The following is a 13788-nucleotide window of genomic DNA, read 5'->3' on the forward strand; positions in this document are numbered from 1 at the left end:
AAAAAAAAAAAAAAAAAAAAGGTTGTACAAGATAATGTAAGAAATTTTAAGCTGGTATTTACCCTTTTTAAAAATTTATTTTATTGTAAATGTGATGTACAAAGAGGATGTTACAGTTACATAAGTTAGGTAAAGAGTACATTTCTTTTTAAGATTTTTTTTTCCCCTCAAAGAGACATCTATCTCCTACATTTTGGGGAAGAACTACTTTTATTACAGGTATTTGTGTGCACATTTGACGCACTTTATGGAGCTCTTGAGGATGGGTCCAACCCATACATGTGAAATAGTAATGAATTGGTGGAATTTTGGAGGTATATGGAGGATGCCATGTGTTGACCTCCCCCCTTTTTTATGCTGGTTCAGGGCCTGGTGCTGTCCTTAAGCTTTAATTTTAATTTTTTTTTGCTAAAGGCTGAGCTCTACTACTTGAAACACAGCTCCTTGTCCAGCTTTATGTGTTATTGGAGACAAGAGTCTCACAGGCTTTCTTGCCTGATTTGGCTTTGAACCTTGATCCTCAGATCTCAGCTCTTACTGAATAGCTATGATTACAAGTCTAAACTACTGGTGCCAGGCTCTAATCCCTCTAGTAATTCTTTCATTTTTTGTCATTGATGTGCGTGAGTTGAAATTTAGCCAGAGTATTGATTACATAAAAAACACTTAAAAAGGAGGCCCGTATTTGTGAAAGCTTACCTCTAGAAAAGCAAATATTTGGCAATAGCAAAAACAAATTTACTTCTCAAGTTGAATATTTTCAATGGCTTTTGATGACTTTACCCAGGTTATTCTTTTAGAGTAATTAAAAAAACAACTAGTATTTAAACATGTAGGCCAAACAAACTTTCAAAAGCTTTTGGAACTATATTGTGGAGACAGAGTTGGTTGGGGAATGAAGTAATAATGGTAGCCCGAAGCTCTGTGTGCTACTTGCACACTCTGTGTTAAAAGTGCATAGCTTGTCCGGAGCAATTTGTTCTCATTCCAGGGCCTGAGTATGCTTTTGATGTGTGACAGGGCTTAAAGCATACAACATACTATTTTGACTTTTGAAAGCCATTATGTCTGGCCTGGTGAGTTCTTGTTGAAAAGACAACTGTCAGATGAGTTCACTTAGGGAAGTCTCTTCATTAACTCACCTTGGTTAGCAGCCATAACTGGTGACCTATTCTCTCTTGATAGGCATTCTCATCTGCTGTTGACTCTTGAGTGTTTTTTTTTTCCTTGTGGTGGAACTGGGGCTTGATCTAAGGGCCTCATGTTATCACTTGGCTCTTTTGCTCTCAAGGCTTGTGCTCTACCACTTGAACCACATCTCCACTTTTAGCTTTTTGCTTGTTAAGTGGAGAGAAGAGTCCTTTAGATTTTTCTGCCCCAGTTGACTTTGAACTGACTTCCTCAGATCTCAGCCTCCTGAGTAGCTAGGATTATAGGTGAGTCACCGGCTCCCAGCTATTAAGAAAAAAAAACTTAAATATACAAATATATATATATATACATATAGTTATATATGTATATATAGCATATATGTTATATATACATATGTATGTATGTATTTTTGGCTAGTACTGGGATTTAAACTCAAAAATTTGTACTTGCTCATTTTGCTTACTGGCTTGACACTCTACTACTTGAGTTACACCTCTAGCCCAGCTTTTTAGTGGTTATTTTGGAGATGGAGTCTTTCTGCCTAGGCTGGCTTCAGACCTCAATCAAGAATTACAGGGATGAGTCACTGGTGCCTGGCTGAAAAATAATTTTTTTTAAAGAAAAAAAATCCACTTTATAAAAAGAAACCATTGCACTGTTGATTTTTTTTTTTTAATACTGTAGAAATTGGCTAGTGCCCTTGTGAATTTAAGGATAGAAGGAAGCTAAATGAATGGCCACTTTGTTGCTGGGCTTGCAGCTTTAACATAACTCTTCAATCCTCCCTAACTCCATGGAATGACTTGCCCCTTTTTACAAGGAGAAATTGAAGCTCAGACACATTGACAAAATCTCCTGAAAATCAGAGCCCCCGACAGAATTTAAATCCTGGTCACCAAACTCTTAGTACTTCCCCCTCTATGATTTTTCTAAAGCTGTTTGGCAAAAGTATTATTGATGTTGGCTATTTTAAAGCACATCTTAACTCTAATATTTCTCAGGTGGTGCCAACCACAGACTCCTGAACACTAGTGTTGTGTCTGCAGGACTCAAGACAAGGTCCTGTATACAACACCAAGACCTTTCCCAGTTCATCTTTAACAATGGGAAGAACAACTATTACTAATTAATTTACTTTTAAAAAATCCTGAATGAAAATAAATACAAACTTATTTGTTAATTTGTCACTATAAGTTACTCTTTAATGAAACTTCCTGAATTGGCAGAAAAATTCAATTTGCATTCCATTTCAAAAGGAAAATGTTGACTTTACATAGTCTCAACGATTCTTTCTCTTGCCGTCTTCTTTATTTGCTTTGTTTTATTTTTGAGACATGGTCTCACTATGGAGCCCAGGCTGCCCAATGCTGATGTTACAGATATCCCCTTCCACCCTCAGTCTCTTGCAGTCTTTTATCAGCTTGTTAACTGAAAGATAATCTTTGGAGTATGTTTTATTTTTCTCAAAGTAACATTTTAAAATATCCTTTATTGTCTGTCTCCCTGCCATTGTGATATCACAGAGTTACAGGCCTTAGTAGCAAAATCATCAATAGAGAATAGATTTTCTGTTAGACTTCCATCCAATTCCAACTTGTCGACCTGATTAGCATAATCAGGATTTTCTTAGAGGTGGACTAGGCTGGACTTAGCCAGGAAGCTTTGGGGAGGATAATGGGCTTTGCCAGCACAGGGCTTCTGTTTCATGTGTCTGCTGCAATTTGTTTTTAATTTTGTTTATGACAAGTTTATTTGGCAAGTTTTGTTAGAAATTTTAAATTTGAAAGTAAAAATAAAAGATGAAAATGCTGCTTTGAGTTTTTTTTAAAGACTTCACTCTTTCAGGAAAGTGACTTTCATCTACTCTTAATGACGTGAGTTTCTCAAAGCCTGTTAGTCCTTTCTTTTAGTTTTGTTGGTTGCCTGACTTTACTCCTTATCAGACAACCCAGGCAGACGTTCGGTTTGTGCTGGTGTTTCTTTCTGGTCATAAATGTAATTTATGGCTATGGTAGAAAATGTGGAAAATAATTGTTCAGAGACAGCCACAGTGGCCTTTTCAAATCTCTTTTGTTACAGTTTTTCCTTGTAAGGTTTGTATAGTTGAGTATCCTACATGTGTATAATTATTCCTCTCTCCTAATCCCTCTTCTTTGACCTCTTATCCTTTCTCTCTCTTCTCCTTTTTTAAATTTTGCAAGTCCTGGGGCTTGTGAACTCAGGTACTGTCCCTGAGCTTCTTTTGCTCAAGGCTAGCACTCTACCACTTGAGCCACAAGGCCACTTCTGGCCTTGTCTGTGTATGTGGTACTGAGGAATCAAACCCAGGGCCTCATACATGCTAGGCAAGCACTCTACCACTAAGCCCATTTCTAGTCCCTCTTTTTTTTTTTTGGTCGGTTGTGGATGCTGTCTCTCAGCTCTTCAGCTCAGCCACAGCGCCACTTCCAGCTTTTTCTGCTTATGTGGTGCTGAGGAATCGAACCCAGGGCCTCATGCATGCCAGGCAAGTACTCAACCACTGAGCCACCTTCCAGCCCTCTTTTTTTTTTTTTTTAAGATAAGGTCTTGGTATTTTGCCCAGATTAAAATCAGACTCCTGATCTTCCTGCCTCAAAGTCTGAGTGCTGGAATTATAGGCCCACACAACAACCCTTATAATCTTATTTTCTTTACTTGAACATATTGTAAAATACCCTTACCATGTCATTAAAAGTTTAATAAATGATTAAACATTAGTATATATATGATTATATTGAATTGTTCTGATATTGTTGAACACTTTTTATGTGCCAATATTTCTCCATATTCCTGAATATTTCTTTACAATAAAATCATGGGAATAAAATTATTGAGTTAAGTACAAATATTTTGAAGGCTTTTATAATGGTTACAACTTGTGCTCAGAAAGATACCTTGTTCTAGAGTACTGCTGAGTGTAGCTTAGGTCCTGAGTACTTTTTTCTTTCTTCTAATTTTCTAATTTGATTTTTTCCTAATTTTTTTCTAATTTGCTAGGCAAACACTAATGTTGCTTCAATTTTTTTTAAACCAGTTCTGGAGCTTGAACTCAGAGCCTGGGCACTATTCCTGAGCCTCTTTGTGCTCAAGGCTAGCACTACCACTTGAGCCACAGTGCCATTTCTGGCTTTTTCTGCTTATGTTGTACTGAGGAATTGAACTCAGGGCTTCATGAATGCTAGGCAAACATTCTACCACTAAGCCACATTCACAGCCCTCAAGTTTTTTGTAAGTCCAACAGTTACCCTAGATTGAGTAGAACATAAAGTCCTGAGAAAGAAATTGTAAGTCAGCTCCTTAGACCTAGCAGTGGGGAATTCTGTTTAGAACTTGGACATTTTGCTGGCAACAGAGTGATTCTTCTGTGGCTTTTTATTTTTTGTTTTCTGGTTGTAAATACACATCACTGTGAGCTAAGATTTAGTGGAAGTTATAGAGCTCCTCTTTATAAAATGGGGGTGATTGGACCCCCTGAAGTTTCTTCCTGGAGCTCTGGTTACAAATCTGTTCTTGAGGGAGGTGTGAGACCTTGGCGTGCCAGTGCGCTGCGTTTATTTTGCTTAGTAATTGAAAATTCTTGAACACACTGGACTTGCTGGGTAGAGCCAAGTTGAAAGGGAAGTCAGCCAGGCTGTAAGTACTATGTTTTGCTAATTTGGCAGCTCAGCTCCAGGATGCGGTGAGATCCTGCATGGTTTGACTTGTCTTTGAGAATGCTCTGTTGAAACACAATTGGACTTGTCTGTGTGAAAATAAGGACAGTAAGTCTACCTGATTCACTGATTTATTACATAGTTTGGGCCAAGTGTTAATCTAAATATAACACATTTCAGAACCAAAAAGATTTATTCCCGTGTATACGTTATATAGCTGTCAGTCATTAGTTGTATTGAAATTGTTGTGTGACCTGCTGAGGATTTGCCTGCCCTTAATTTTGTGAAAATGTGCCTCCCCAAAGCAAGTGGTGCCTGCCACGCAAGGTGAAAGTGACTGTGCCAGAGTCAAGTGATGAGGGGAAATGTGAGCAGTATTGAAATGTCATGCCTTTAGAGGAAGTTGGGTGGCATTATGGGAAAAATGAATCCAGCAGTCCCAGTTCAGGACAGCACTGAACTCTGGACATCTTGAGCTTGTGTGGGTTTGCTTCGAGGGCTGAATCCTTGCAGATACCGAGGATTTCCTGTACACACACACACCCACACCCACACACACACACAATTTCTACACATATTCCCTCACACACACACAATTTCTACACATATTCCCTCATTTCCTTTTCCCAGTTTCTCATACCTAGTCCTTTCTCGTGGCTTGTGGTGCCAAGTAGTGGGCTAGGCGACACCCTGGTGGCGGGTGGGGGCTGGACAGGGTGGACACACCAACTTGTCAGTGTCTCTGGATGCTCAGCTTTCAATTCTGAACTTCTTACAACTAACTCAACTGTAGTTTGATGTTCTCCAGGACCAAATTACCTTTTTCTCCTTCAAGCAGTTTTTTTTTCCTGGTATGTGTTTTTTGAGGGCTGGCATGGGAAGGAGGAAGGAGTTCTCTAGAAACAGCCACCCTGGCAGAGTAGATTGTTTCTCTCTGGGCTGAGGCACTGTTTCTGAGCTCTTCAGCTCAACGCTAGCGCTCTACCACTCGATCCACAGAGCCACTTCTGGTTTTCTGGTAGAGATTGTCTCATGGATCTTGTCCGGGCTGGCTTTGAATCCTGATCCTCAGATCTCAGCCTCCTGAGTAGCTAGGATTTTAGGTATAAGCCACCAGTGCCTGGCTACGTTTCTGTCAGTTCTATTGCTGAGCCACTCATCCAGCCTGTTTTTGTTTGTTCAACTTCTTGGTAAAGCTCTTTAAGACTCTTCAAAACGTATTTTTCCCTAGGCTTCTTTTCCGATGTATAAGACACATCTAACCTTCTTTGTTTATGATACATCTGGCTGCAGAAGTTTTAGATACTTGTGGCTAAATGGCAGATTCTAATTTTTATGGTTTCTGTCTTTGGTGTTAAATTCTTTGCATCTCCCCAAAGTCACCACCCCCCATAGCCAAATGTTTGTTCGTTTTTTCTCCTCTTTTTGGGATGATCTCTAGTTTTGTGAAGCCAAATTCTTTCCTAATTGCTTCATTCCTACATATCAGAACAGAGTCAAATTGCAAAATAGAAGGTGGGGGTGGCGATCCCATGGCTGCCGCAGAAGCCTCTGGGCTGCTCTCTCTCAGAATTGAACTTCTCTGGGCTGATCTCCCTTTCTCTGATCTTTTCTTTGCTCTGCAGTGGGCACTGTCTGCTGGGATCACGCTGGAGTCAGACTGCTGATGCTCAGCAGATGCCTCTGAGCACACATGCACGAAGTCTGGGCATGTTCTTACTCTTAATGTCTTTGCTTTCGTTTGGACAGGTCTGTGGTTTCTCACCAGAAGGACACACAATGTTCTCCAAACTAGCGCATCTAAAGACCGTGGCTGTGCTCCGTCGAGGAGTTCACATTTCAGTGGCTTCTGCCACATCGGTTGCAGCTAAAAAGACAGTGCAAGGCCCTCCGTCCTCTGAGCACATTTTTGAACGGGAAGCGAAATATGGTGCACACAATTACCATCCTTTACCCGTGGCCTTGGAGAGAGGAAAAGGTATGTTCTGAAAGACCTCCTCCCACCCAGTAAAAATTAACTGCTTTGATATGTTCTCAGTGTCCATTTTCCCAGATGCATCAAATGTCTTAGTTCCTTCAGTCTTTCTGATTGACTAGTGGAGCGGTCTCAGGGGCTACAGGGCACTGGTGATCCATCATGGGTGGCTCCCCAAGAAATATGGAAAGTGCTGTTCTCCTCTGCCTCACTGTCATTTTTTTCTGATTAGCTTTGATTTTGGTGTGATTTTAGTTAAAGGATATAAGCACTTGTGTTTAATTTATAACAAAGCCTTACAGACACAGGTGCAAACAGTAAGTCCTCTTTTGCAACCCAGAACTCATTGCTGAATATGAGATTTTTGGTACACGTAAGAAGGAATATGATTCCTACAACAGCTGGCAATGTGGGGGTTGGTTCACTCACATAGGTTGGCTCTGAGAAGAAAGTTGATGTAAAAGCTAAAAAAAAAACAAAAACCAACCAGTTGTGCTCATGCCTGTAATCAACTAGTTGGGAGTTGGAAATGTGAGTTAGATCCTAACGAAAGTCACGGTGGTGCGTGACTATGTATGCTCAGCTTCACAGAGGCAAAAGTGGGAGAATCGCGGTCCATGGCTGCCCCAGGCAAAAAGCACAAGACCCTCCTTGAAAAATAAATAAAAAATGGGCAGAAGGCATAGCTCAAGTGGAAGAGTGGCTGCCTAGCAGGACACGGCTCTAAATTCAAGCTTCAGTACCTTTAGGAAAAAAAAAATAGTATGACAGCAGTAGTGTAATGTGTCTTCTACTCTCACCCAAATTTCTTGTTCTGTTTTTTTTTGTTAGTTTGTTTTTGGGGCTTGAACTCTAGGCCTGGGTGCTGTCTTTCAGCTTTTTAGCTCAAGGTGAGCATTCTACCACTTGAGCCACAGCACCACTTCCAGTTTTCTGGCGGTTTACTAGAGATAAGAGTCTCATGGACTTTTCTGCCCATGCTGGCTTTGAACCGCGATCCTTAGATCTCAGCTTCCTCAGTAGCTAGGATTACAGGCATGAGCCACTGACGCCTGGCTCCTGTGTTGATATTTGAAGTTTTGTTTTGTGTTCACTTTCTCCTCCTTGTCAGCAATATTTTATATTATTTCCTGACCTGTGAAAGAAGAAACTGCAGACAGGGAATCTCTTCACACCTAGATGCTTAGTGTACCCTTCCTCTGATAAAGCCCAAGGACTTTATCTTTTTTTTTTTTTTTTTTTTTCTTTTTGGTCGGTCTGGTTGTGGGGCCTGAACTCTGGGCCTGGGCACTGTCCCTCAGCTCTTCAGCTCAAGACTAGCGCTCTACCACTTGAGCCACAGCGCCACTTCCAGCTTTTTTCTTTTTGCTTATGTGGTGCTGAGGAATCGAACCCAGGGCCTCAGGCATGCAAGGCAAGCACTCTACCACTGAACCACATCCCCAACCCCTTTTTTTGAGTTTTTTATATATGTTGGATTTTAATCTCCCATGGAGTAAATGTGGGCTCTTATAGTCTACTTTTTATGATTGTTCTGTTATGTATCACTCCTCTGTTTTTAAATTCTAATTTTGGCTCCTAAATGTTAAAAGTATCCTTCCAGAGTTTATGGCTTTTTATGGTATTCTTGTAAAATGTATATTTTGGAGGTAGACTGATAGAATATATACTTCGTAATTTCTTATAAACTGCCAGGTGCAGTGGCTACTTATGAGGCAGAAATCAGGAGATCTAGGTTCAAAGAATCTGGCAAAACGGTTGCAAGATGTTATCTTAACCGACAAAAAGCTACTTGTGCTCGTGTGTGCCTGTTGTGCCAGTTGGGTAGGAAGCACAGGCTTGTCTAGGTAAAAAGTGAGACACTATTTGCAAAAAAGTGAAAGCAAAAAGGCCTTGAGAGAGCACTTGCCCAGCAAAGCCTAAGGTCCTGACTTCAAACCTCACTATTTAAAAAAAAAACCCGAAAAACAAATATGTATCTATCAATTTATTATGCTTGAGCTAAAACAAATCTTCCTCATAACATAAAGAGGACTTTGGACTTTGGCATACAGTAGCTTTCTAAAGTCATTTTCCTTCCCTGTGCACTTTAGGTATCTACGTGTGGGATGTAGAAGGCAGAAAATACTTTGACTTCCTGAGTGCCTATGGTGCCGTCAGCCAAGGGCACTGTCACCCCAAGATTGTGAACGCCCTGAAGACTCAGACAGACAAGCTGACCTTAACGTCTCGGGCATTCTACAATAATGTTCTTGGTGAATACGAGGAGTACATTACTAAACTTTTCAACTACCAGAAAGTGCTTCCTATGAATACAGGTAAAGCATTTGCTCATTGCTGAATAACGTCCAAGAAAACAATCACATTTTCTGATGAGTTAAAATACCGACATCTGAGCATTTCCCCCCATAGGCGTAGAGGCCGGAGAGACTGCCTGCAAGCTTGCCCGTCGGTGGGGTTACACTGTGAAGGGCATTCAGAAATACAAGGCAAAGATCATTTTCGCAGGTAGGTGAGATTCAACATTGACGAGTAAGATTTTAAACATACAACATCATTTACTATTTAAATTTATTGGTTGGGAATATGGCTTAGTGGTAGGGTGCTTGCCTAGCATGCATGAAGCCCTGGGTTCAATTCCCAGTACCACTTAAACAGAAAAGGCTGGAAGTAGAGCTGTGTCTCAAGTGGTAGAGTGCTAGCCTTGAGCAAAAGAAGCTCAGGGACAGTGCCCAGGCCCTGAGTTCAACCCCAGAACTCCCAAAAGAAAAAGAAAAAAGAAAAAAAAATCCTAATGTGTTTGCTTGCTACATCATGTTATTTGCAGAATGGTTTTATATTTTTATGAATAAAAATTGGTGAGGGATTTCCTCTTGGATTTTTTTCCTTATTATGAGCCTTTTCTCCTTCTCCCTCCTTCCCTCCTTCCCCCCTCCCTCCCTCCCTCTATGGGTACTGGAGATCAAACCCAGAGCCCTGTGCATGTAAGTTGTATCACTGATCTACATTTGAGCCATATTTGAGTCTTAATATTGGATGTGCCTTTGTGCCAGGTTCTTAGGGGTTGTTGGGAAAAAGTGCCCTGGAGTAGTTTTGTCAACTTCTGGGCATGGTTAATTGGTCTAACTTGAACTTTGGGAATCTTTATATAATGTCCAAATGCTACGTAAGTTCTGACATCACAAGCTTTGATTTTTAATTAAAAAAAACTAAGCATGTATCCATTCACTATTGTAAAGATTAAATTCATGTTTACAGTCATTTAAGATCATTAAATATGTGGCCCTGTGCACACAGAGTTCAGTTATAAACTGTGTAACATAATAGAATCAGAGTTCAGTTGCTGGTGAGAGGCAGTTGGCATTGGAGGTGACAGATTAGTGTTTGCAAAGAAGAAATCTTCATGCAGTGCTGTAACATGGCACTTTAAAATCTTGTGTCTTAGTTGTAGAACAATGTAACTGTCTCTTGTGAAATGATATTTCTGGTGATTTTCCTTCTTACAGACTGTGTCCAGTCTCTTTCATGTTAGCAAAGGGTGCAAAGATGTTTTCACCTGAGTATTGAAAGAAGCTGGTGAGTCAGTGGGGTGGAGAGACAGCGGAAGACTGTCCTCAACTGGAAGTCCCGTAGCCCTGCAGGTTGAGCTCCAGAGGATGAGACTCGTGAGGCTAGGTGGAGGAGAGCAGGCAGGGTTGTTGGCTCCTCAGTGTGTTTTCCTAAACAAGCCCGGTCAAGATCATTGCACTGTGTGGCAGAGTAGGATCTGGAGTTCCTCACGGCTGCAGTGAGAGGAGCTTTTGTAAGAACAGTGCTTTGAGGTGGGAGGAAGCTAAAAGTACAGCGACCCAGCACAGAATTAATTGCTGGCAGAGGAGGTGGGAATATAGAAAAGCATTCTTAATTATGGCAAAACTCCAGCCTCTCTACTGTTCTATGTAGTTCTTTTCAAATTTAACCCCATCCGAAGTTTCCTAGTTCAGTTACTTTGCTGGTTGATGTTATGGTGTTTGTTCCCTAGCAGAGAAATGCCCTGAAGGCAGGTTGTTTGCCTGATACCTAGAAGGCCGCCATGGGTTAAAAAAACATGAAGAAAGGCAGGTGTCTGTCATGTAGTATTTGCCACTGTTTCAGCCTTGTGTCAGCAATGGTTGGATTATCAAATCAAGAGAGGTCAAATGTAGTGTTTGCATTGCCTGATAGAAGACCAGTGCTCTAAAGGAAATTGAAAAGGTAATCTGACCAGTTCTTGTGGCTTACTCTGTAATTCTAGTACTAAGGAGCTACAATTTGGAGGATCTTTAAAGCAAGCCCAGACAGAAAACAACCAGCACAAGACCAGGCTGGAGGCATGGCTCAAGTGGTAGAGCACAGCCAAGCAAGCCAGCTGTGCAAGTTCAAGACTCAAATGCTAGTACTGGAAAGAAAAAACAGAAAAAAATATTCTATAGAATATTTAGCTTGCAGTATTAAGTTTTTAAAAGATAAACTTCTAATTCTCTATGAATGATACTCTTTCTCTCCTATCGGTTTCATAAATGTACCTCTTCCATCTTTAAAATATGCACTGAACATCTCAAGTGGTTTGGTTACTAGGCTTGGAATGAGGCTAAGGAAAGTATCCTCAGGCCTCTGACCATGCAAGGGCCTACAGAGAGTTCCTGAAATAGCAATGGCAAGGCCATACCTCGCGTCAGATTAACGGTGGTGTTTAATATCAGATTTTAGGGATTTGAAATGCCCCGGGGGCTCTTTAAAGAAAACTTTTTTTTGTCAGTTGTGGGGCTTGAACTCAGGGCCTGAGCACTATCCCTGAGCCTTTTTGTGCTCAAGGCTAGCACTCTACATTCTTGAGTGGCTAATTGGAGGTAAGAGTCTCATGGACTTTTCTGCCTAGGCTGGCTTTGAACTGTGATCCTCGGATCTCAGCCTCCTGAGTAGCTAGGATTATAGGTGTGAGCCATTGGCACCTGGCTAAGTCAAACCTTTGATTTCTTAGTCAAACTGTGTGTGTGTGTGTGTGTGTGTGTGTGTGTGTGTTACATTTGTGGGTTTCTTTGGGACAATCACTGCTTGTTTCTCTTTTCTAGCTGGAAACTTTTGGGGTAGAACATTGTCTGCCATCTCAAGTTCCACAGATCCAACCAGTTATGATGGGTTTGGACCCTTCATGCCAGGTTTTGAAATCATCCCATATAATGATCTTCCTGCACTCGAGGTACTTCAGTAGAATGATAGTGCTTGGCTCATAGTAAATAGAAACTATTTTGCATTAATTATGTCCTATGAATATGTTAATATTAAAAGTAACACTAAAGATGGCTAGGGACATTGATTAGTGGTAGAGTGCTTGCCTAGCATGCTTGAGTTCCTATGCCCAATACTCACTACTGCAAGACAGACTGACAAAGCACATTATATGACTTTGAAAGTGAACTGGAGCTAGGCCAATGTTGTCTTAGCAATAGTTGGTTTGTTTCCAACACAGGGAAAACTTATGACTAAACCCTGTGCCCTACCAGCCATGTCAGATTTGTGTTTTTCTTTCTTTCTTTTTTTTTTCTGGTCGTGGGGCTTGAACTCTGGGCCTGGGTGCTGTCCCTCAGCTCTTCAGCTCTAGGTGAGTGTGCTCTACCACTTGAGCCACAGTGCCACTTCCGGTTTTCTGGTGGTTTATTGGAGATAAGAGTCTCCCGGGCTTTCTTGCCTGGGCTGTCTTTGAACAGTGATCCTCAGATCTCAGTCCCCTAAGTAGATAGGATTACAGGCGTGAGCCACCAGCGCCTGGCAGATTCATGTTTTTCATAATAACTTGGGTATTGCCTGTTTTTGGAGTAAAATTATAAAAGGGCATATTTTATTCAGTGGTAGCAGTGATGGAACCTAGGGCCTTTTGTGTGTTAGGTATGTGCTCTACCATTGGTTACTTCTCTACACCCAAATGGAGTACTTTGATTAAAAAGTCTTAAAATGGCTACCACAGGCCATTTACATTAGGTTTTATCTATCATTATTTATGTGGTAGGAAAATGTAGGGATATTGTAATTTAATGAATCAAATTGTGAATCCAGTGTCAGTGAGAATGTTAATGTTTGTGAGGTGGAATATAAATCAGTGCAAAGCCTAATTTCTTAACTTTAGAGGAAAATATGCAATCTATGATTTCACATTTCCAAATATGGGAGAGTGGAAGTTTTATTTCTTTTTGTTTTGTAGAGAGCGCTTCAGGATTCAAATGTTGCCGCCTTCATGGTGGAACCAATTCAGGGGGAAGCTGGTGTAGTTGTTCCGGACCCCGGCTACCTCGTGGGAGTGCGAGAACTCTGTACCAGACACCAGGTAGCCCATGCTAACTTTGTGATGCTGCCCAGCTGTCTCCTGCCTTGACTCTCCTTTTCTCTTTCTGCTGACAAGGATATGTTATGTGCAAAGACTAAATCTTCTGTCCACTAGGGGGCAGTATCATTCCATGCTTAGGAACGTCTTACAAACCTGTACCAGGAAGCTTAACTATCTGGAAGAAAGCCTAGAATCTGGGCTGATCAGAGCTGCAGACCTCCGGTTCCACATCGTGTTTTCTTCCTTTCTTCCCTGCGGACTGAGCTCTTAATCCCTCCTGAGCCCCCTGCTCCCCCTTCTCTTACCAAAGCTAATACTGTGTATTTTGTTTGCCATCGACAATCCAGAAAGAATCTGATAAATCTGATAAAAGAATTAATTTGTTTCCAGAGTGTAATCTTAAGCCAGAAAAAGCCCTTCAGACTTCTCACATTTGCCTAAGTGTCTTTCCATCCTGAAGAGAAATGGCAAATGGGCCCCTGGATATCTACAGATTTTTATAGAACACCTTTGAAATTCTGTGGGTAGTTAAAACATTTTCTTTTTTTTTTAATTTAATTTTATTTTATTTGTGAACATACTGTACAGAGGGGTTACAATTGCATGGGCAGGATAATGCGTACATTTCTTACCAAGCATTGCAGCCT

At 41.0% G+C, this 13788-nt stretch overlaps 1 protein-coding gene across 1 annotated transcript in view; it reads left to right on the forward strand.

The window, feature by feature from the left end:
* Oat (ornithine aminotransferase) overlaps positions 1–13788 on the forward strand; it is a 25869-nt gene that overhangs the window by 1820 nt on the left and 10261 nt on the right. Inside the window, exons 2-6 of the mRNA XM_013021891.1 lie at positions 6576–6804; positions 8895–9119; positions 9214–9309; positions 11892–12019; positions 13019–13141. Of these exons, the coding sequence (XP_012877345.1) occupies positions 6606–6804; positions 8895–9119; positions 9214–9309; positions 11892–12019; positions 13019–13141 (771 nt within the window). The 5' untranslated portion in view covers positions 6576–6605. The remainder of the gene's footprint in view (positions 1–6575; positions 6805–8894; positions 9120–9213; positions 9310–11891; positions 12020–13018; positions 13142–13788) is intronic.

Source organism: Dipodomys ordii, unplaced genomic scaffold (assembly GCF_000151885.1).
Source record: "Dipodomys ordii isolate 6190 unplaced genomic scaffold, Dord_2.0 Scaffold58, whole genome shotgun sequence".
Lineage (NCBI taxonomy): Eukaryota > Metazoa > Chordata > Mammalia > Rodentia > Heteromyidae > Dipodomys > Dipodomys ordii.